This window comes from Rhodamnia argentea, chromosome 1, assembly GCF_020921035.1.
Source record: "Rhodamnia argentea isolate NSW1041297 chromosome 1, ASM2092103v1, whole genome shotgun sequence".
Taxonomy (NCBI): Eukaryota; Viridiplantae; Streptophyta; class Magnoliopsida; order Myrtales; family Myrtaceae; genus Rhodamnia; species Rhodamnia argentea.
Genome location: NC_063150.1, coordinates 32252799 through 32276412, shown reverse-complemented (window position 1 = coordinate 32276412; position 23614 = coordinate 32252799). Strand labels below are relative to the sequence as shown.

General features: G+C 39.4%; 3 protein-coding genes across 11 annotated transcripts; all 3 read left to right on the top strand.

Annotated features, from left to right (window-relative positions):
• The first annotated feature begins 6725 nt into the window (after window positions 1–6725).
• On the top strand, window positions 6726–10648 carry LOC115752855 (calmodulin-binding protein 60 B-like). The gene is made up of 8 exons (XM_030691244.2): window positions 6726–7186; window positions 7291–7366; window positions 7924–7976; window positions 8196–8692; window positions 8806–8966; window positions 9060–9263; window positions 9492–9681; window positions 9802–10648. Exons 1-8 carry the CDS (start codon window positions 7113–7115, stop codon window positions 10311–10313), a joined length of 1767 nt encoding a protein of 588 aa, XP_030547104.1. The 5' UTR covers window positions 6726–7112; the 3' UTR covers window positions 10314–10648.
• A 2109-nt stretch (window positions 10649–12757) lies between these two features.
• On the top strand, window positions 12758–21608 carry LOC115752787 (importin subunit alpha-1a-like). 3 transcript variants are annotated; one of them, XM_030691146.2, is made up of 11 exons: window positions 12758–13085; window positions 14546–14642; window positions 14797–14888; window positions 14975–15106; window positions 15249–15434; window positions 15594–15757; window positions 15868–15946; window positions 16038–16166; window positions 16307–16434; window positions 16507–16883; window positions 21595–21608. In XM_030691146.2, exons 1-10 carry the CDS (start codon window positions 12876–12878, stop codon window positions 16880–16882), a joined length of 1593 nt encoding a protein of 530 aa, XP_030547006.1. In that variant the 5' UTR covers window positions 12758–12875; the 3' UTR covers window position 16883; window positions 21595–21608. The 3 variants fall into 3 exon arrangements, with proteins under 3 accessions (XP_030547006.1, XP_030547004.1, XP_030547005.1); XM_030691144.2 differs by lacking the exon at window positions 21595–21608 and adding an exon at window positions 17006–17551; XM_030691145.2 differs by lacking the exon at window positions 21595–21608 and adding an exon at window positions 16992–17551.
• Window positions 19334–22941, top strand: LOC115752788 (exonuclease DPD1, chloroplastic/mitochondrial). Of its 7 annotated transcripts, none has more exons than XM_030691151.2 (4): window positions 19334–19559; window positions 20533–21116; window positions 22219–22424; window positions 22555–22941. In XM_030691151.2, exons 2-4 carry the CDS (start codon window positions 20533–20535, stop codon window positions 22773–22775), a joined length of 1011 nt encoding a protein of 336 aa, XP_030547011.1. In that variant the 5' UTR covers window positions 19334–19559; the 3' UTR covers window positions 22776–22941. The 7 variants fall into 7 exon arrangements, with proteins under 7 accessions (XP_030547011.1, XP_030547008.1, XP_048131927.1 ...); XM_030691148.2 differs by having other exon boundaries at window positions 19335–19559; window positions 20458–21116; XM_048275970.1 differs by lacking the exon at window positions 19334–19559 and adding an exon at window positions 19582–19752.
• Window positions 22942–23614: the final 673 nt, after the last annotated feature.

Sequence of the window (23614 nt, the reverse complement as noted above, 5' to 3'; positions counted from 1 at the left end):
TTATTAAAATATGATCAACGGAGAAAAAAATTATTAACAATAGCAATTTATATGGCTGACTAATTTTTCAACATGAATATCAATCAAATTTTCGAAAAATATTTTTTCAAACCGTTGCTTTTCCGCGATGTGTGTTTGTTTCGTGAAAAATGAATTATTTAAATAATCCCGTATATTGCTTGAAATAGGTTAGTTAATGAAAAATATTTTTATTATCGACAACAATTTATATCTAAATATTTACGTAGACGATGAGAATATCTTTCGTCCATTCATTTTTAAAAACAATAAAAGCGATCATTTAAAAAATAGTGTTTTTCACATCGTTCATATTTCTCAAAACAAAGCCACATTATGCTCCCTTGTTGTTTCGCTAAAAATTAATGATTTGAAAAATATTTTTCAAAAAATGATCTTTTATACTGCTTAAAATAATTAGTAAATGTCGTTAATAAGTAGTGTCATTGTTCATGAAAATGTAAAGACAAAAATTATTATCGATAATAAAAATAATATTTATTAATTATTTAAGTAATATAAGTGATTATTTTAAAAAATATAAATATTTTTCAAATTGAGACTTAGTCTTGTTTGGTTCTTCAATTCTTGCAGCTCAAGATTTGTCCGTGATTTGAATTCAGCCGCGTCTAGTCAAGATTTCACCAAATCAAACACCGTCCATTGAACAATCATGCCATGTCCGAAAAGCAGAATTTGTCGCTTGTCTAGTTGACGACAAGGATACCAGAAACACTGTGCGATGGACGGGAGATTTCTTGCCCGGAGATTTTTATCCAATGCATAACATGATCCGTAAATTTGTTATTCATCTAAGATGACACATGAATTTTAATTCAATACGTAATATTACCTGCGAACTTTTAATTTATTCAATATAGACCATGAACTTTGGATACATGTTCAATTGATTCACTGAACCGTAGAAAAATGTTCAATATCGTCTATGAACTTGAATTAATAGAATGACTAAATTAAACATTTACATACAGTCCAATGACTAAATTGAATATGTACCGAAATTCATGGCCTATATTGAATAAATTAATAGTTCAATGACGACATTGCATATTGAGCTAAAGTTTAAATACCACATTAAATAATTGTAAAGTTTATGGACCATATTGTACATTGCATATAAATTTAAAGACTATTTGTGTTACTATTTCAACAACAAAACGAAGAACAAATATGGAAATTTAAAGTAGTCGAAAGCAATTTTGCACAAAAATGATGATTTAGGAAATATTTATTATCGGGTAACGAGAGATGTGTCCATTATCGACAATAATTTATGTTCGATATTTTTCGTTTCATTGACAACGAAATAATTTCCTATATGTTCATTTTTGTTATACGATACGAGCAATTTTTTTCAGAAAAATATCTTTCAAATCATTTGTTTTTCGCGACATAAATGAAGCCGTACATAATCTCGTCTCTTTCATGTGATAATGGGATTCCCACGGTTACGAAGATTTCTCAAGAACTGGGAAAGGCATTCATAGAGTATGTACAACATACATAGCATGCATACCATGTTTGAAAGACTTGGATTTTATCTTTTACAACCGCCAAACATAACTTATTCTTTTAGGGTGCGCATGAAAATACTTCAGAAATTGCATTTCTCTGCGCGAAGCCCATCCGACGGAGAAATGTGCATGATAAAAACTTGATCGAAGTAGAAATATATTTGGCAAAAAAATTGACTTATGGTAAGATTTTTCACTTATGGTAAAATTTTTCACTTTTGATAGGATTTTTAGGCCAATTTTGAGAAGTAAAAAATTTTAACTTCTCGCCTCCAAAATCACTTCTTGGACCACACCCGCCTCCGTCAACCACCGTTATTGTGACCGCCGGCCGCCGACCACAACCGCCGTGGTCACCGCCCACCGACCACCGCTTGCCCATGATCGCCGACCACCGCCCACCCACGGCCACCAGCCGCCAACCACCTCCGCCGCCTACCGTGGCCGCCGACCACGGCCCCCGCCTACCGCAGCAGCCCGCCGCCACCGCTGCTAGCGCCCCCCACGCTACCACCATCGTCGTCGTGGCCGCTGCCGATCGCTGCCGCCGTCGACCACCGCCACCGCCGTCGACCATCGCCACCGAAGATTTTGTTAATAATGTTTCAAAAGCAGAAATTTTCAGCCGTTATCAAACGAATTTTTCCGATTAGAAGTCAATCTGGAGCAGAAGTAGAAAAATCAACTTCTACTTTTAAGGAGAAGTAGAGAAATCAACTTTTGATCAGAAGTTGATTTCTCGTAAATAAGTGTTACCATGCGCGCCCTTACTTTTCACCGATAATACTACATTATGCGTTTAAGAATCTAAACCTACTTTGTTACAAGTCATTAGGTGCACGATTTATATTCACTAAGTATATCTAAAACAGCTTATTTTGATCGATAAATCCTTACATTACATTGAAATATAATGTTCTCAAATATTATTGGGATCGTCCTATCCTTAATCTTATAGCTGTCTCACGTGATGATCAGCCCCATGTCGAGAACCGAACGAACCAAGATTCATGGATGCGGAGGTACATTTGCTATCTATAACCTACATTTTTTTTTCTCTATAATGCTTCACCAATTGAGAGGGAAAATGACTAAAAAGATCATCCATCTATTGTTATTGTGCCAATTTAATCATAAACCTTTTTGTACAAATTTAGTCATAAACCTTTTGCATTTGTGTCAATTCATTCATTCGGGCCAACTTTGACCAGAATTTGTTGACGTGGACACCGACCTATTGGAAAATTACCAAAAAGTCCTAAATCTATTGCAATCATGTCAATTCAATCATAAATATTTCAAATGTACCAAATGAATTCTAAACATTTTCACAATTTTCTAATTAAGTCTTTCCGACTAATTTTGGCCAGAAATGGCAAACGTAGATGTCGCTTGTTCTAAGTAGCATGGCTTGCACCGATGTGAATAATTTTTTTAATTTTTTATTTCAAAATTATTAGTTTTGGTTTTTTATGCTTTTCTATTTTTTTCTCCTTTTTTTTACTTTCATTTTGGTCACGACCCTCATCGGATCTAGGCGAGGTCTAGCCGCGAATAGGGGTGTGCATGGTCCGGGTCGGTCCGGTCCCGGCATGGAATCGGGGACCGGACCGTAGTCTCGGTCCCCATATTTTCGGGACCAAGGACCGGACCAGGACCAGCCGTCCCGGTCCCGGTCCAGTCTCGGTCCCGGCCCAATGGGACCGCTAATTATTGAAAATTTAGTCAACTTAATAAACTATGCCATAGTAAAAACATAGCGACTCGTTATGACTTTTATTATCGACGAACTTGATCAAAATGTTCCAATTCAATACCAAATCCAGCCATTACATGATAAAAACATCACCAACCGCACTAAAAAAAGCCTGCAGAGAGAAAAGATGACTAAAAACAAGATGGAAAATAAGACTAAAAAGAGAGTTTTGAGGAGGAGAGTGCGACCGTGCAAGGTTGGGAAAAAAATGGGCAGTGGACTTTTATTATTCTGTTTTGTTTTCAATTTTTTTTTGCAATTGTATATATTTATATATAAATAATTATATATTATTGGCGGTCCGGTCTGGGCCCAGTACAAGAAACCCGAGGACCGGACCACCCGGTCACCGGTCCCATTTATTGGGACCGGGGACCGGACCATCCATCTCAAGGACCGGACCAACCCGGCCGGTCCGGGCGAGTCCCCGGTTGGTCCGGGCCGGTCGAGTCCGGTTTGCACACCCCTAGCCGCGAAGGCCTTACCCAGGGCTAATGAGACAGCCATGCCCTTGCTTGCGATAGGCCAAAACGAAAGGAAGAAAAAAGAAAGAAAAAAATAAAAAAGTAAATAATAAAAAATCAAAATATTATTAAAAAAAATTATCCACGTTAACATCGGCCATGCTACGTAGGACGATCAGAGTCCATATTAGTAATTTTTTATTAGAATTGGCCAAATGGACTAAATTGGTAAATTTTTAAAAGATTTAAGACTAAATTAGCATAATGAAAAATTTATACGAGAATTGATGTAAATGTAATTCGCTCGGGACGTTTTAGTGCTTTTCCCCCAATTTGTCCGCGAAAGTCAACGACTTTGTCCTTCTCAGATTTTCTCATTGTAATAATGTGATGTTGTTGAGCTTCATCCCTTCGAGATTGCCTAGGAAATTTTGTTATCGACGGCGAAAGATAACGTGCCGCCATTATTCTGCAGGCAAGAACTTCCAGGAAATGCGGTAAATGCACAGGCTTCGCGAAGGTCGGCGACGGCATACAAGGGCACCAAAGCCAATCGTTTCCTTCCCGATACTTTTGTTTTTATTTTTCTTTTTCATTTAGGGTGTGTTTGTTCAACGAAAAAGTGAAGAATTGAAAATATTTTTTTAAAAAGCGATTGCGTATATCGTTTATTAAAATACGATAAACGGAAAAAAAATATTAGCAATAGCAATTTATATGGTTGACTAATTTTTCAACATGAATATCAATCAAATTTTCGATTTTTTTTTTCAAACCTTTGCTTTTTCGCGAGATGCGTTTGTTTCGTGAAAAATGAATTATTTAAGTAATCGTGTGTATTGCTTGAAATAGGTTAGTCAATAAAAAATGTTTTTATTATTGATAACAATTTATATCTAAATATTTGTGTAAATGATGAGAATGTCTTACGTTATTCATTTTTAAAAGCAATATAAGTTATCATTTAAAAAAATAATGTTTTTCACATCGTTCATATTTCTCAAAACAAAGCCACCTTATGCTCCATTGTTATTTCGCTAAAAATTAATAATTTAGAAAATATTTTTCAAAAAATGATCTTTTATACCGCTTAAAATAATTAGTAAATGTTGTTAATAAGTAGTGCCATTGTTCATGAAAATATAAAGATAAAAATTATTATCGATAATAAAAATAATATTTATTAATTATTTAAGTAATATAAGTGATTATTTTGAAAAATTCAAATTTTTTTCAAATCGAGACTTAGTCTTGTTTGGTTCTTCAATTCTTGCAGCTCAAGATTTGTCCGCGATTTGAATTCAGCCGCGTCAAGTCAAGATTTCACCAAATCAAACACCGCCCATTGAACAATCATGTCATGTCCGAAAAGCAGAATTTGTCGCATGTCTAGTTGACGACGACGATACCAGAAACACTCTGCAATGGACGGGAGATTTCTTGCCCGGAGATTTTTATCCAATGCATAACATGATCCGTAAATTTTATATTTATCTAAGATGACACGTGAATTTTAATTCAATACGTAATATCATCTCTGAACTTTTAATTTATTCAATATAGACCTCGAACTTTGAATACATGTTCAATTTATTCACCGAACTGTATAAAAATATTCAATATCGTCTATGAACTTGAATTAATGGAATGACTAAGTTGAACATTTTCATACACTCCAATGACTAAATTGAATATGTACCAAAATTCATGACCCGCATTGAACAAATTAATAGTTCAATGACGACATTGCATATTGGGCTAAAATTTAAAGACCACATTGAATAATTTTAAAGTTTAGTGACTACATTGCACATTGAATGTAAACTTAGAGACTATTCGTGTTACTATTTCAACAACAAAACGAAGAACAAATGTTGAAATTTAAAGTAGTCGAAAGTAATTTTACACATAAATGAAGTAATAGGATCATAATTGGCGGAAAGTCACAACTTTCGAAGTCATCGAGATAATTTATAAGAAAATGTCACTCAAATATTCGAACCATCGCTTAATATCGGGAGCCGATGATTGTTATATTGTCCACCAATTCCAATATTTTGTAAAATTTGTATTGTATTGATGGATCCACGGTCGACATTGGTATCGACATCAACCGAAGACATCGCTTCTCAGTGCTCTCTCATTTACCATCGAAACTCTTACTCACGAGATCAATATTCCTCAAATCAACCAATTCCTTGTTCACAAAGGATCCCTCGAATATTCCGACAAAGCTTATCGCTCGTCGATAACAAACAGCTAGTCAATCTTTCGGCATAAAACGCTTTTCAAGACACTCTCCTCACTTGTCAAAAAAAAATGAAAATCAAAGCCCTTGAATCTATTTCGACTGCAAAAACACTTCGAATCCACAGTATCTTTTAAGAATGGAGACCTGTCATTAAAATATTTAAGAAGACATAAATGATCGAAAACCTTAGATTGAAAAAATGAGGACTGTCGTGTCGTATCTGAGCAAGTGGAATTAAACGACAACAAAAGTACCATCGAAGTCAAGGTCTTCGTCTCATCCGTAAAGTGTCCATGAATCGCATCGTGAATATTCTCCTCTTTCTTCTTTAATTTTTCCCCGACGAAGCGAGCAGAAAAACAGAGCATCGAGAAAACCACGCCTGCAAAAATAAATTTTAAACGACGACTTCGCGACGAATTCGTCTCAAATGCGCCCCCGAAATGCAAATCCCCTCCGAATGCTCTCTCAACCCTTCGCGGAAATGCCCACGAGAGACCCGGTTCCATCGAAAAGCTCTCTCTGCAGCTTCCGCCGACCTTCTCGCGTTTATCAACTTGCGCACGCGTCCATCGCAATGCCAACGTGTGTCCCCTGTCCCTCTCTCTCTCTCTAAAGCGCGGAGCCTTTTTTTTTATACAAAATCCTGTCTCTTTAGTCGTTACGCGGTTGGGTTCGTTGCCATTCATGTTTCTGTCCGAGATTTTGCCCCATCTTGCTAGCAACTCATTCGTCTCTGTTCCGGGTCAACTGAAAAGTCCTAGGAACTGCCCTTGGGAGTATCTATTGTACTGAACATTTGTTTTATATTATGAAAGGCATTTGACTGGTTTTGATTCTGTATCGGGTGCCCCGGCAAAGTCTCGTGCTTGACTTCTCATAATTAGCGCGTAGTTTTCAAGTGGGGGCTCTTTTGAGTTTTCAACGGAAGCTTCTCTGTACCTTCCATGCGCGTTGATGTGAAGTGCATCGATGATAAGATCAAGAATCTTTAAAAATGTCACCTTGGCAGTTATCTCGTTGCTTTGCTCTGAGATTCCTCATAACTCTCAGTTCTAATTTGGGAAGAAGTTGGTTTCGTCACTGCAATGGTATTCAAGAGGCCTTTTCCTGAAGAGGGTGAAGAGGGTTTTGGAGCTTCAAAGAGAAGGTTGATACCCCAGTAAGTTTCTCTTCTTCTTCTTCTTCGTTGTCATAATGGAGTTTGTGACCAATGCCCTGAAACTGAGAGGCCTCTAACTTGGATTTGATTGAATTTATCTACAGAACTGCGAGAGATGTGATTGGACGGTTTTCGGAGAGTGAAATCCTGCACAGAATCGAGCCTTTCTTGCGCATAGTGGTAGGTCGATGACGATGATCTGCATTTTTTAGCTTCTGCTTGTAATCTGCATAGACTGATCTTGCACTTGCACTGTGTGATTAGCTTGCACATTAGACAATCAAGTATAGCAAGTCTTGCATAACATCCCTGTCAGACCATCTGGGTTGTTCCAATGGAAAAGCATTCCACAGTTTTTATGTCGGTTTTTCGGATCTGGAGTGTGACCTGTACTTAGTTATAGTCTCATGATCCATAAGTCGCTTTTTTGTCTATAGTTTTGCAGCTAGAAATTTGCCTTAAACAATATAAGACAAGTGATGACTTCGCGAGATATACTTGCTGAAGTATGCAACTGTTTAAAATAACCGCTTTCAAGTTTCTTCTTTCTGAAAATCGGTCTATTTGGATTGGGGTATTAGAATACAGTTTGAGTACCATCCATGTCAGGTGCCTTCACAGGGTGGTGAAATCAGTCAAATTAAGTTGTTAGCATGCTCTAAATGTGAATTAATTTCGTCTAATCTTGATTCATGCCTTTCTCATGGGAGTGCAATTTCCCCTTCTCTGTCAATCAGGTTAGAGAGGAGTTGGACCATGTATTCTCGCGCCTGCAAGACCCACTTCAAAGGTTGGTTCCTGAACCGTGCATTTTTTTTGTTTCTCATATCGCCATGGATTTTCTTGTTTATTGGCTGCTTTTGCTCTGCTTGTTTCGTTGATTGTTTCTGATCTGGATGTGTGAACGCGTGCCTGCTTGTACCTTCCATTTTCAGTTCATTTATCTGATCCTGATTGCTTGGATTCCTCACAAGCCATCAAGTAACATGTTTCCTGTGTTTTGTTTCAGGACCTCAATTAACCCAGCTGGAGATTCTGTAGGAGGAGGAGGTTTGCAGTTGCGTTTTGTCAATCAGTTGATGCCTAAGGTTTTTACAGGCTGTAAGATCAAAGCTGAAGATGGTTCTCCTATCAAAATCGAACTATTTGACACCAGAACCAACTGTATTGTTCAAAATGGTTCCCTCTCTTCAGCTAGAATTGAGGTTCTGGTCCTTGATGGTGACTTTGGCTCTGATAACCGAGAAGATTGGAGCGAGACTGAGTTCAGGGCCAATATTGTGCGTGAAAGAGAAGGTCGAAGACCGCTGGTGGTTGGAGAACGGAGCATAACTTTGCAAGGAGGAGTCGGCTATCTTACTAACATAATGTTCACTGACAATTCGAGTTGGATAAGAAGCCGGAACTTCAGGTTAGGAGCTCAAATTGAGCGGAAAATTTCAGCTGATGTACGAATAAGGGAAGGCAGAAGTGGAAAGTTCGTTGTGAAAGATCACCGTGGAGAGCGTAAGTTTAAACAGCTTGAAAAGTTCGTTGGTCAATGTTCTATTTTGTCATGTTACTGCCGTGGTTATTTCTAGCCAATGAACTAATGGAACTGACGCATGACGTTTTTGCAGTGTACAAAAAACATTACCCTCCAAACCTAAAAGATAAAGTATGGCGCCTCGAGAAAATATCAAAAGACGGCATCTTCCAATCTCGATTGGCCTCCGTTGGAATTCACACTGTTAAGGATTTCTTGCGTAAACTTGAAACGGACCCAATCCGTCTTAGAAATGTGAGAAGTTTTGACTTTCTTGCAGGCTATCATCCATTCTGTGACGCACTTCTAGTTAATTGACGCCTTAATTATCTGTTGCTGCAACTGCAGATACTAGGTAACTTGTCGAATAAAACATGGAAAGCAATTGTTGAGCATGCAATGACTTGCAACGTAGATGATAACGAGGCGTACATCTATTTTGATGCCTCCCAGAGCGCTGGCCTCTTGTTCAATTCAACCTACAAAGTCATCAGTGCGACCTTTGATGGCCAAAATTACCATCCACTGGAAAACTTGACTTTCCATCAGAAGGTGCGTTTCGACAATCTGAAAAACGTAGATGTACCTCCTAATTCATTCAGTAGCTGTCAAATACATATGGTCAAAAGCTACAACTTTTGATGCTGCGCTGCATATGACATTCTGTTGTGTATAGCAATAGTATAGCATATATGTCACTCTTAGTGATCTTCACCTACGAACTTTTGTCGCTATTGGGATGATCACATCTCTAACAGAATCCGCACATGTATCTAGCAGCATTTGGTGAGCAACTTAAAGCAGCAGGCTTACTTGAATGTGAATGAACTGATACAAACCCGTTGGCCTTCAATTGCTCCTCCGAGGGCCTTGAATGGCTTGCCAGCATCAGGTTCGATTATTGATTCGTGTTCAAGCGAGCCGCACATTGACTTCCCTTCTTTGTGCCAAGGGATTGAAGACTTCGAAGGTACAAAATAGTTTATATGTTAAAATTTTCTGATGCCGAAATCCTGGAAACTTTTATCCTTTGAAATGATTTCTTTCAGGCCTTTTTAAAATTTTTCTAAAGCCGTTGTTATCTATGCAGATCCTGTGGGACCACTGCCTGGATTCAATCATTTGGCCTCTTCAACATCATACAACAGCGAAGCTGTTCAGAGCCGGCAATATGAAGTCTCCATCTCACAGGATTATCATCCAGAGCTAGCTTTTAACCCAATTCCCACAAGTAGTAGTTTCGTGATGGGAAATGCCTGGGCGGGGCTCTACCATGGAGAGAACAATTCTCAGTATAATCCACAAAGGACACTCGATGTCAACAGCCATTTAGCTGCTAATATGAATGTTTCCCAAATCGAAGCATCGTATAGTTTCCCGTCGTCTTCTTCTTCAGCTTGGACGCCAGGAAATGGCTTATTCATCGGTTCATTGGGTGAGGCTGAAGTTGGGATCTTTTCTTCTTTCCCAGACATCGGTCTCCATATCCGCAAAAGTGCGAGGCCTAAGGCAGGTTGGTGCAAGATTCGAGCAGCAGTCAAGTGGGGATCAGTCAGGCGCGATGCGGCCGCCAGAAGAATGGCGCGCCTTCTGTATATGTAGATTCCAAGGATCTTTTAGAGCATCCACCACGATCCCCGTCCCTGCAAGCATCTGGGGGAAAATAACAAGTCGTCCGGTTGTGCTTTGTCCATTCGCTCGTTTGTTTCCCCCTGCATTAGGTTGTAAATTCATAGGATTTTACAGAACAGGGTTGCCGAAAGAAAGTGGCATTGTTCTCTGTATGTAGATCGATTAGATTTCCGGGCCTTTTCCTTGCAGTAGTTTCATTCTGTATCAAGCTGTAGATTCATAGGAAGTTCAAAGGAAAGGCCAGTCCCAAGAGTCATGTAGATCAATCAGATCATGTGAAATAAATGTCTAATGTCTTCAAAATCTGAGAAATTATTGGTTTCAAGTTTTGCAGCTGGTCCACCTCATTGTTGGTGTCCATCTTATTGCTGGTGTCTGTCTATACTTCTAATGTCTTGATTGGAATTGAAACTATCTCATGTGGCAGGCAGGCAGGCCAGCGAAATGGTCGCTCTTAATAGGAATGGGGCGTATCTTCCTCCAAGAGAAAGTGCCTTGAGTCACAAGCAAAGCCGCTTGCGCCGGAATTGTCCTGTACGTGCTCTTCACGGAGAAGAAATCAAAGAGATGTCCTGAGGTCGGCTCAAGTAAGTTGGTTTTAAAGAAGCTCAAATGGCTCCATCAAAATAGTTCGCGACGATGAACTTCATGCCATTCGGTAAAAAGCTTACATCTTTAATTGTGATACTACATAATTTATTGTTTATGTAAGTGAAGGAGGAGTTTCAAATAAGGATCTAAAATGCAATACACCTTGTCTGAAATAAGGTGACCAATTAAGTCTCAAATGAGCACCCAAGCTCTTTGATCCAAACCCTATAAACCAGAAAGTCTTAAATCACGGTTGTATCTCCCCAGGTAAGAAACCCTTCTTGTTGTGTGCCTGTCTGAATCCATAGACACCTTCATAAAAGAAACCCAGTACTGTAAGAGCATGCATGATAACTATTTTTTCTTTTTGCTTGTCTATTTTTCTATTCTCGAGAATAGGTTTGAAATAGAAATTTGTTTGGTAACACAATTTCTTTTTTCTATTCTACGACAAATTTTTTAGCCTAGAGATAAGTCTATAACATAAATGAGAAGTTTTACTTCTCTATTTCTGGAAAAGTAATAGAAATAAAAACTCTTCTCTTCATCGAAGTCCGGACACCGCCCGCCGACGACCGAAGGAGGAGGAAATCCAGGGCTCATAAAAAAAAAATTATGATATAAGTTTTTGTTTAAATTGGATTAAATATATAAGTGTTTTGGCAATATGAATTGGGTATGGGTCGTTAGATTTATATTGCATGAAAATGGGTCAAAACGGGTTAAACGGGTCAATGTGGATCAAATCAAACACGACTTGACATACCCATTTGACGCATGTACTCGCTACCACTGTCGAATGTCTGTCGCCGCAACTGTAGCTACACCTCTCATTGCAACCCTAGCCTCCATCACAACCATAGAAATTTTATGTTATCAAACGATCTTCTATTCCGGAGGTAGAAATTTCATGTAGTTATCAAGCGCATTTTTTCCTCAGAAACTTGTACAGTTGAATATTTCAGGCCAAAAACTATTCCCAGAAATAGAATGGTTATCATTGGTGCCCTAATTCGCTCATATCTCTCCAAGTTTTCTTTTTTTTTTCTTTTGGGTCTAAAATATCTTTTAATTTTCTTGGCATAGTGCATCTGTGCATTAGTTCATGTCTTCTATAAAGATTGCTTGTCACTGTAACGATACGGTGCAGCTTCTATACGGAGGATACGATTTGTACGATGGAGACTGCATATTCTATTCAGAGAAGACGAGGTCTATTATGACTCTCTCTCTCTCTCTTTTTCCGAAAAATGAGTTTAATTAGACCTTTATTTGAAAAATTTTCTAAGCGAAACTAGAAATGTGCAATAACTTATGATTCTTAGTTTTGTCGTTCTTGAAAATTTCTAATACGTCTTATTTACGCGTAAAAGGGCGTAATGAGCTTTCTTAAGAATGTATTTGAAGCGTGAAACTTACGTCATCGAACAACTGCGCTTTTCTATACTTTCGCTTAGAGCGATTGCCCACAGATTCTGGTTAAGACAATAATGGATTTCGTGTACGGTGAAATTTCTTAATCCCTTATTGTGTTTATTACCAATTTTGCTAAAAAAAAGTTGGTGCTTGGATTCTTTTGGAGGAGTCACTAAAGAAGGACATAATAAAGGGGGTTCAAAATAAGTTTGTTTTTATGGTGAATGAAAAATATTGTGCCACATATATATATTAAGACTTTTTGGAAAAAGTAAAAACCTTTTCCCACTGTTTCGAATTCAAAATCAATGGCATTTTCGTAGATTCAACACGATCCACGCCCAGTTTTGTTTCGGGACGTACTTCTCGTACGCCCACTATATAACCGATCCACCATTGGAGCTCTTTTTCTTCACTCTGTCGATCGCAACCTCTCTAAAACCCTCACGTTCTCTCTCTCTCTCTCTCTCTTTCTAGGGTTTTGTTGCTCCCCCTCCTCACCTCGGCTTCGCCAATCCTTTGACGATGTCGCTCCGACCAAGCGCGAGGACGGAGGTCCGACGGAACCGCTACAAGGTGGCCGTGGACGCGGAGGAGGGGCGGCGGCGGAGGGAGGACAACATGGTGGAGATTCGCAAGAGTCGGAGGGAGGAGAGCTTGCAGAAAAAGAGGCGGGAGGGTCTTCAGACTCAGCAGCTGGCGTCTTCGCTTCACTCTTCCGCTGTTGAAAAGAAGGTGAAATTCTCTTCTTCGATTGGACGATAAGGTTTTGGGTGGTCTGCAATTGGTTTTGTTCTTTATTTTGTTTTGCGACTGATTGATTGAATGATTCTATCCGATCGATCGAGTGATGATTATAATCGTGTTAGGATAGGGATTAGTTGTATACGGCTTTGTTTATTATTGCAAATGGAGACTGGTTTTTGGCTATTCAGATATAAATTGGAGACCTTTAACTGAGCTTAATTGTATGTCATTTAGGCCTTCATCTGGAAGGGGTTTTTGTTTGCTTCTGATGGAAATTGCGTTTATTGTAATATAAATTTCACAGAACGACATTGATCACCTTGTGCATGTTATTCGTGTATTCCAGTGTATTCGGCTCAATCCTTTTAGGAAAAGATTGGCCGAGTTTAATTGCAATTCAATTAAGAGTGAGTTGCGATTCTTGATAAATTGAAGTGTTATCATAGAACCAGCGCAGTGTTGTGTTGAGCTCATTAAAAATGTGACTAACTGCATAAGGGTCTTAAGCTATTGGAGGTAAGGAAGATAAACAGCTTGAAAAGTGAGCTACTTTATTGAGTTTTGAGTTTGGTTTATTGACATTATAAGCGGCCATCATCTTTAGTGATCTGGGATATGTGGGCATGACCTTATCCCTTGCTATGTGATAGAGTGAGACAGGGAGAGAGAGAGACACACACACACCCAGAGAGAGAGAGAGAGAGGTCCTATAATCGTGTTGTAGTTGTCTGCTGGATTTTCTTTTTTTCTCACGATTTAGTTTGGAGTAGTTAGCTCATGAGAAGGTTGTGAGGATCGGTTGTTTATAAAGCTAAAATGGAAAAGAATTTGTTGCATATGAGAAATTATACTTGTGAATCTCACTAGCTTATGGATTTTCTTTCTTTGGGATGCAACTAGATACAACTGGAAGAGCAACTTTGATTGGAATTCACTCATCGGTTTGACTATCAAAAGAAATGTTTGACTTTTATTGGATGCTAAAAGCAACATATGGTCTATGGTTGTCCGTCATATCTCCAAAAAGAGCTCCCTTATTTTGATTCTTTGTACTACTTCATTTTAGCATTGCTTATATGTGAACTTGGATTGCTTCTGTTAGAATGGGAGAATAGAAGGAATGGGATGTGGGTAACTACTCACATAGTTACTTCTGACTCTCTATCTAAGTACACCATTACTGGCAACCGGGATGACTTGTTGGAATTTTATTTTCTAAAAAGAAAAATTTTACTTAACTAGGTAGTTTGAAAAATTGTTCTGGCATGGTAGATATTGCTTTTCCCCATCAATTTTATGTGTTTAATGAATTAAGGGAAGATGCTATGATGAAACTGTTTTCATGCTTTTTACATGTATGGCTTTGCCTCAGTATGCTAATATTAATCGAACTTGTCCTCATGGAGTAATTATCCTAACAATTTTTTGTTGTAAATATATAACATCAGCTGGAACATTTGCCTTCCATGATTGGTGGTGTATATAGCGATGATAATAACTTGCAATTGGAGGCGACCACTCAATTTAGAAAATTACTCTCTATTGGTGAGTTTTACATTTTATACTGCATATTCTGCGGTTGCTTTTATTGTGTTGTTGAGAAGTTGTTGACAGGCTTACACGATAAGAACTAACATTTTATGCAAAGTCTAGTTTACTTTTTATGTGTAAATTATAATATTTTACTCTACTTTGTCAGAACGCAGCCCTCCAATTGAAGAAGTTATACAATCTGGAGTTGTTCCGCGGTTTGTTGAGTTTCTAATGAGGGAGGATTTTCCTCAACTTCAGGTATTGTGAGATGCCATTGTTAATTAACTCTTGTGGGCATTCTTTCAACTTTGGTGCTAACTTTTCTCTCCTTTCACAAATTCTAGTTTGAAGCGGCATGGGCTCTTACTAACATTGCTTCTGGGACATCTGAGAACACTAAAGTTGTGGTTGATCATGGAGCCGTCCCTATATTTGTTAAACTTCTTGCTTCTCCTAGTGATGATGTTCGTGAGCAGGTATAGTATGGACGATTCTATACTTTCTTTTATCTTTGTTCTTGCTTTTCCCATCCTTACGTGTTAGTTGGATCTTGGACTGTTTTGTCAAGTGTGTGACCAAATTATCAAATGACTCCATCCGCCTTCTGTTCTGGTACAGGCTGTGTGGGCACTGGGAAATGTTGCCGGTGATTCTCCTAAATGCCGTGATCTCGTTCTTGCAAATGGAGCTTTGCCTCCTTTATTGGCACAGTTGAATGAGCATGCTAAGCTGTCTATGCTGAGAAATGCTACCTGGACTCTCTCAAACTTTTGTAGGGGAAAGCCACAACCTCCTTTTGATCAGGTTGGTGGTTCATGCCTGTTGCCCCTTGTTCAAAGACTGTACTAAATGATTTGATAAATTGATATAGATATAGTCAACCTCTCTGCTGATTAAAGTACACTTACAGTCTTTCACCTAAGACTATGTCATCAATGACAATATTCTCCTGTTCACTGACAGGTTAGGCCCGCACTTCCAGCTCTTGAACGTCTTATCCATTCAAATGATGAAGAGGTCTTGACTGATGCATGTTGGGCGCTATCCTATCTTTCTGATGGGACAAATGACAAAATTCAAGCTGTAATAGAAGCTGGTGTTTGCCCTAGGCTTATTGAACTGCTTCTGTGAGTTCTTTTTTTCCTAAACTGTTCTGTGGATTGGGTTGTTGTCTCTTCATTGTTTGGGTTTGTGTCCTTCCTTTTATATATGGTTAATGTAAGGTTAATTTTGTCAGCCATCCTTCTCCGTCTGTGCTGATTCCTGCCCTTCGCACTGTTGGAAATATCGTCACTGGGGATGATTTACAAACACAGGTATTTGAAAAGGTTATATAGTTGCAACATCCTTACAAGAAAGTATGTTTGGAAATACACTCAGTTTGTTGTAATTTTTCCATTGATTTAGTGCATCATCAACCACCAAGCACTTCCATGCCTTCTTAACCTGTTAACTGGAAATTACAAGAAAAGCATCAAGAAGGAAGCGTGTTGGACCATCTCAAACATCACTGCTGGAAACAAGGAGCAGATTCAGGTAAGACATGTCGTAATGCTTCTTTTGTTTTCTTTTTGTTGTTTTCCTTGATTTAATGCAACCTGAAGTTTTATATAGAGCGTAGTGGTTTGTCAACATCTTCATCGTGCATGACCGTTTGTTTGTGTGATACTCTACAGGCTGTCATAGAGGCTAACATAATTGCTCCACTCGTCCATTTACTTCAAAATGCTGAATTCGACATCAAAAAGGAAGCTGCATGGGCAATCTCCAATGCTACATCTGGCGGTTCTCATGAACAGATAAAGTATGAGTTATCTTTGTATGAGTGTCTCCTTTTGTATGTGTAGTGCTGTTTCTTAGCTTTTTGTCGCTGCAGGTACCTTGTAAGTCAAGGGGGTATCAAGCCCCTATGTGATCTTCTCATCTGTCCTGATCCAAGAATTGTGACCGTCTGTTTAGAAGGTCTTGAGAACATATTGAAGGTTGGGGAAGCTGAGAAAAACCTAGGAGGTACTGGTGATGTGAATCTTTATGCTCAAATGATAGATGATGCCGAGGGCTTAGAGAAGATTGAGAACTTGCAGAGTCATGACAACAATGAGATATATGAGAAAGCAGTGAAGCTTCTTGAAACATATTGGCTGGAAGAGGAAGATGATGCGATGCCTCCTGAGGATTCCGCCCAACCTGGTGTACCGTTTGGAGCAACTGAGCTGCCCCCTGTTCCATCTGGTGGTTTCAACTTTGGCTGAGGTCGGGTTTTTATGAGCAATTATGCTTTTGGTGCTGACCTATGGGGTTTTTTATTTTTTGGGTTCAGTTAGCTTGTCCTACTAAGTTTGATATTGTTTGTCCTCGCAATTTTTCTCCTGCAGGGAAAGGTGCTGCTGAATCATACAAAGTTGTCAACCGTGGGGAGTTGGAATCTGATTGAGGTCAGGTGTCGCTCATATTGTCGCCCTGTTGTGTCCGGTTTTTATGAGATTTTGGAGTCATGCTTGGAATGGCTTGGGTCTGGATTAAGCTTGTGAAGAGAGCAATACTGTGGTTGTGTGTGGATTGATGATGCTGCAGCTAAAGAGCTCTTGGTTGAAGTTTTTGTTGCAAGAGGTCGTTGCTGTCAATTGGGCTCTTCTGTTAAGAATCTTGCAGTTATTAAGTAATTACTGTCGGCTATTGGAGTCTTGTTGTCTTCACAATGATATATTTTTATATTGCTCTGCTGAAATCTTGAGCAGTATTTCACTTCTTTACAGTTGTTAAAGGGTCAGTATTATAGTTTTTTTCTCACTGTTCGTTCGAATTTTCCTGTCCTCGGGATAGAGGGTAGCAGCAATTGCCTTTTGTTTGTTGAAATGTCAACTCTTATGTTATATGCAAAAGATGTGAATAAATGGTTCCTTTTGCTTTGGCTTCTCTGGACAATTTTAATTATCGTGCTTGACACCTGACTACATACGGTATGCCTATCCAGTTGAAAGATTGGCATCACTTATTTGGACTGCAAATTTGAAGTCATTATACTGATAAGCGATATTTTTGTCTATTTTCCAGCTGAAACACTTGAACTTACAGGAAAATATATCGTTATGAACGACAATCTTGTGTTGGACTCAACTTCAGATGGGGTTCACTTGCAGGTAGACGTGGCTGGTTTTGGTTCCAGGTTTGGAACTGCTGGTTCCGGGCTGGTTCCGGTTCCTAGGCCCAACGGCTCTTTTTCCCTAGGCCTTTTCCTTTTTTTTTTTAAACCGGGTCGGAACCAGAACAGGCCCTTGAGGGCCGGTTCCGGTTCCAGATCTGAACCGTGGGCCCGGTCAACGGGCCGGTTCCGGGCCCAGTTCATTTTGGCCATGTCTACTTGCAGGGCATTAACCCTTTTTTGAGGTTGGGGTGTCTTGGTGTCTTACTTAAGCAAGCACATGTACGCAGGAGACAATTTTTACTTTAAAAACTAAGAAACTACCGTGTCCTCGGCGTTTGTGCAGGCAAAGCTGAACTGGATTTTGTTTTTTGGTCGAAATCCTGGTGTTGAGTTTGAAGTGGATTCGTATCTAAAAACCGGATATGTTGGGTCTTGGTCTTAAAACTTATTTTGCGTTTTTAAAGACATAGGTAGGTGTAGGTAGTAGTGTCTGCACGTTAATGCAGAGAGGGAACATCATGATGTCCTCCTCTTCGTTTGAATTTCTAGTTTGAGTTGCAAACAAGTTTTAACGGATTGGGCAACTCTCGGAAGTTTCTATGTCGTTTCAAGATTTTAGAAGGCAGAAGGTGCGTGCAAGTCTTCACCATAGGAAAAGGAAAGAAGAAAACGCAAGATGAGCTAGAGATTGTTGTCCAAATCTTGGTGATGCAAGAAAAAATTCTTTATGAGGTAATAGGTTCAATTCACGCGGTGTGTGTATCTCCAAAAAGCATGTGAAGAGATTTTCCGATTATCAACTTTTTGGTGGGGCTGCAGTGACGGGCTCGGCAATCTCAAGTTTCAAGCCATGTTTGTGTCCAGATCTGAAACCGCGGAGCCATGGCCGTGACAGACATCGGAGCCATGGCTGCCACAGGCCTTGGAGCCATGCTTGCTTCCAGATCTGAAACCGCAGTCATGGCTGTGACAGATATGGAAGAATATGGCATTCGGCCATGGACGACGCACGACGGAGAACTTCCAGACGATGGCTGTAGATGGAAGGGAGGTAAAGCACGATCTCTGGATGCGACACGTGAGGAAGAGAGGCGAAAGCGAGCGTTGGGGGGGGGAGGGAGTCAACGAAGAAGAGAAAAAGGGGCAAGTTAGGAATTATGATGACTGAGCAAGGATAAGATGGGAAATGTCAAAATTTCATTAAACCAAGCCTATTAGCATGCCGAAAAAGCCAAAATGCCAAAGCTGGTCTTGAGTTGCCTTAGGCTGAAGGCCCTTTGAGGATACTTGAAAATGCTAACATTCTCTAAATGGATTTCCCATGGTGCTTGTCAAACACATTTACTTTTGCTCAAGTCCCTTTAAAGGTTCAAAGTACCTTGCAAATGTGGTTACCAAACGGAGCCTGAGACTCTTAGGACAGCTTTTGGGGTCACAAGATAAGAAAGTTAAAAGCTTTATGGAGACGGGCAAATTCAATTGACGATGTCACCCGGGTCTCCAGGGTGGCTCCGAGAGGCATGGATCGGGTCAGCCAGACGCTCTCGATCCGAAAGTCGCGGAGGTGTCTCGGGCTTCCTTCCTTTCCCCCACTCACTCCATTTCTCCCACTCTCTCTCCTCCGAAATTGTTTCTCACTCCACGTTCCCATTTTGCCGTCCACGTTTCCCTCTCTTGCCGAGGGAGTTCCTTCCCAACTAGATAAATAAATCCTCCAATTCAGAAGCTTTCTTCGTTCCAATGCGCGGTTCTCTTTCTCCTAGCCGCGAATCATCACGCACCAGGCATCTCTCTCTTTCTCTCTGTTCTTCCTTTCTCTTTTCTGGGTTTTGTTCTTTTCTTTTCGTGCTAGCGAACCAATCTCTGAGTTCCGTTTGGTAGCTTGATAGAGAGTGAACGGGAGAAGGATTTTCGGACAAAGATTCGAACTTTTGGAATCGGCAACCAGACAATGGACGGCGAGGGAAGTTTGTTGAAGTAATATGAGCTTGAAATTGCTGGGTATCCATTTTGCCTGAATTCAACGTGACCCGACATTTAAACTGATCGAAATGTATTGTCCTATCGCTAAAGCTTCCAGCTTTGAGCTTTTAGTCGCCCCGATTAAGTTGGTCTCCTTTGTTTGCATGTTAGCTGACAAAATCTAGGTGCTGTTACTGATTCTTATCTTTGAATGCGGTGTATGTGAATTACGAAATGTTTCTTGCTGAAAGTGCCCTCGGCTGATCCAATTATCTGGTTTCCTTCTTGCTTCGCTGCTTGAACTTTGCATCCAGAAGTTAAACATTCATTTTGCTTGCGATCCATATTTTTGTTTGTGAAGGAGGCAGTAAAATACTGTGAGGAATATGAATTCGCCCCTGGAACTGAGCCTTTTCCACCCTTTTTAACTCAGTCTTAGGGGTTGCACGTATTGAATTTGAATTTACAACTGTTTCCCTCCCTTGGATTGTAGCAGTTGGGAAGAAAAAAGAAAGAACATGGCTGACCCGAAAAGATAGGAAAAATCTTGCCTTATTTGGTATTCTTATATAAGATAGATATGTGCATCGCCTGCATTCTATTTGCTATATATTCTGTGCTTGCAGAAGTCTCTCCTTCATACTACTTTGCACTGGTGTTGAATGTCACATGATTGTCTTCCGAGTTCAATATTTCTGAGTTTCTTACCTTGAACCATAGGTAATAGCCGAAGCAATGGAGTGACATCGAACTCTCCTCCTATTTGGTTCCAATTCATTTATCCTTCAATCTCAGATGCGAACTCTCACCATGTGCTTCTCAATATTACAATTTTCAAGAGCTGCAATACCAAGATTGGCTGGTTTCTGGCGTCAAAGCTTCCACACTCATAGTAGGCCTGGCAAGAACGGTTCTCACTTTACATTTTTCAGTTCAAAGACTTCTGGGCTTGAAGCAGGATACAGTAGGAAATGGATAAAAAGACCAGTTTCCACAAGAGCAGGGGGAAGGAACAAGACCCAAAGCAATAAATACAGCGATGTTAGGGATGGAGTTTCAGATGCTATAGTCTCTGCCAGCACAACGTTAAACATAGAAAAAGCAGAAATAACTGAGTTCCGCAAAATTGAGTATTCTGATGTTCAACAAAAGATTGCCGAGAACAAAGAATTAGCCAGCCTCGTGACCCTAATCGTCTTTGATCTGGAGACTACAGGATTTAGTAGAGAGAGTGAAAGAATCATTGAAATTGCACTGCAAGATCTTTCAGGGGGCGAGAACAGCACTTTCCAGACACTTGTTAATCCAGGACGTTCTGTTCCAAATGCTCATATTCATGGCATTACAACCCGTATGGTGAACAGGCCTGAAGTTCCCAGGTATATATTCACTTGCTATAATGAATATGTATGTTATCAACTTCTGTATATGAATTAAAACAGCAAGAGAAAGATCAATTAAAAAAAGGTTCCGCAACATTAGAGATACTCCAATATCTCTCAAGTGGTATATTCGGATTACAGTATGTTTTATTTCTCGAAGTTGTTCATGGTTCTAATCAAGTTTATCCATGTCTTATTTATAAGAATAGTGTCCTTTTCAAATAGCGTATTATTTAACATGTTTTGATGGAGTAATCACTGTGTAGGCAAAAGGTTAGCAGCAGTGGTCCTTAAGCCTTTGTTCTGAGTACATGACCCAATAGAGATACCTCATACAACCTTCAGTTGATGAACATGCTTCTCCATTGCGTGTGTATTTTTTTTTTTTTCGAAGTGTGTTGAATTAGGAAAGGAAAACAAATGACAAGAATGTAGTAACTGCCAAAATTGTGTTTCACTTTTATGAGCTCCAAAGGGAAACAGGTGCTTCTGTGGGGGTTTAAGATGAACCATTGGACCATGCTCAAGATTTAGCTAAAATTTGACCCTCTTAGTTATAAGAAGACACGGCATTAAAAGGACGATGTTACGTGTTCACCTCAGATGACAATAGTGTCCCTTATGTGCCTCTGAAAAAGTAGAAGCTTTTGTGCTGGAAAGGACTTTTCATGCTTGGGGACTTGTAGGCTGCAACAAGAAGATGGAACGTGTAGTTCTTCCTTTGAAAAAAAGCTTCTTATTGTTGAGTCTTCTACCGGTAGTTGTTCTTGCTTTTGTAGTTTTAGTGCCTCTTCAACTGATAGTTTGGATGTCTGGTCACTAAGTATTACCCACCACCCAGTACTTGCGAGATTATAGCTAGTTGAGCAGAAACGGAGTGGTTTTATCGTTTGGCTTTTCTTTGGAAAATAATAAAGTGACATGACATGGTTTCTCATAGCCGGGTCATGTGCATTATTGGCTGGATTGTCTTCTTAATAAAGTACTAGGCTGATGGTTGTCCTGTTGCTCTTCAGCTTCCTCAATTTTAGACATCTGGGTTAATTGCTCTTTGGCTGAAATTATTTTCTCAGATCAGAAGTGGAATTTTCTTATGCAGGATGAAGGACTTGATACCGATATTATTTCAATTTGTGGGGAGCCGCCAAAAATCTGGGGGATATGTCTTGTTTATCGCTCATAATGCTCGGCGTTTTGATGTGCCTTTTTTGTTAGAGGAATTCAATCGCTGCTCCTTTGAGGTTCCCGCAAACTGGCTATTCACGGACACACTTCCTCTGGCACGTGAGTTGATGAAATCTAAAGGTCTCTCTCTCTCTCTGTATACTGAGGCAAATGACTTATGCACGTGCAAATGAATGGTTTGATTCACTGACGAGTTCCAGTAGCTGTACATATGGTAAGAGACTTGAATGTATGTGCCCTTTTTTGACAGGATTGAAGCCTTCTTCAGGCACGTCGTTGCAATCCCTTCGCGAGTATTACAAAATCCCATTGGCCAGTTCGGCTCATAGGGCCATGTCGGACGTGAACGTGTTGTCGGCAATTCTTCAGAGGCTGACACACGACCTCAAAATCCTCCCCTCGGACCTCGTGCAGAGATCTTTCAAAGCCACAGATCTCAACAGTGTTAAGAAAAAGAGGAGTTCAAGCTGATTCTTTTTTCCCATGCTTCATCACCTGTTCAAGCAGATGCTCAGTAATGATATGCTAGAGTAACTTGGAGGGCTGCTGCCCATGACCAAATACTGGGGCATGGAAATTTAGTCAGATTGGCAATCTCCAAGCAACCATTGTTGTAATTTGTGACCTATCATTATTTAAAGAAATGAAATTTCAATTGAGATGAAAATTTATTTACTTTTATGAACTTTTGCCAATTCAAAGTACTTGTTGATTAGCCCATTCAAGCATTGGCATGCTAATCCTGTTACTTGAACTTTCGCCTGAAATTTGGAAGAATTTCACATTTGCCCTCCAAAATTTTCACAGTTTTACTCTATCTCTAAACTTTCATTGTTTTTTTTTTTTTCTTTTTACGATCTTTAACCTCGCAGTTATTTTTTTGCATCAGCATGTATAAAAATAATGCACATGACTTTTAAGAAGTAAAGGTGCATTTTTTATCCCCTTTTTTTTTCACGAAATCTCTCTTTTGCTCTTAATTGCTCTAAAACGAAAGAAAGCACCAAAAAAAAGAGAGAGAGAGAGAGAGAGAGAGAGAGAGAAAATGGCTAGTCAGTATATATTTTTGAAATATTTAGTTAACATAATTACTGATCGATCAATAAAATAACACTTTGCAAAATTGACCTTACAAGTTGAGGACGTTATATTCTTTTATTTATATAATGGTTTTATTAACCAATCATTTCTTGCTAATCAAATAATTGGAAATACATAAAGACAATCTATGTTATGTCATTTGATCATGTTGTTATTGAGACATTTTGTTTCTTCACTTATTTGCGTATATTTTCCTTAAAATATCTTGT

Coding starts and splice junctions, on each gene's coding strand:
- LOC115752855 (XM_030691244.2), top strand. CDS start 7,113: ATGGTATTCAAGAGGCCTTTTCCTGAAGAGGGTGAAGAGGGTTTTGGA. Junction 7,187..7,290: donor AAGAGAAGGTTGATACCCCA/GTAAGTTTCTCT, acceptor ATTTATCTACAG/AACTGCGAGAGATGTGATTG. Junction 7,977..8,195: donor CTGCAAGACCCACTTCAAAG/GTTGGTTCCTGA, acceptor GTTTTGTTTCAG/GACCTCAATTAACCCAGCTG.
- LOC115752787 (XM_030691146.2), top strand. CDS start 12,876: ATGTCGCTCCGACCAAGCGCGAGGACGGAGGTCCGACGGAACCGCTAC. Junction 15,758..15,867: donor AGGCTTATTGAACTGCTTCT/GTGAGTTCTTTT, acceptor TAATTTTGTCAG/CCATCCTTCTCCGTCTGTGC. Junction 16,435..16,506: donor GGTTCTCATGAACAGATAAA/GTATGAGTTATC, acceptor TTGTCGCTGCAG/GTACCTTGTAAGTCAAGGGG.
- LOC115752788 (XM_030691151.2), top strand. CDS start 20,533: ATGCGAACTCTCACCATGTGCTTCTCAATATTACAATTTTCAAGAGCT. Junction 21,117..22,218: donor AACAGGCCTGAAGTTCCCAG/GTATATATTCAC, acceptor TTTCTTATGCAG/GATGAAGGACTTGATACCGA. Junction 22,425..22,554: donor TGAGTTGATGAAATCTAAAG/GTCTCTCTCTCT, acceptor CTTTTTTGACAG/GATTGAAGCCTTCTTCAGGC.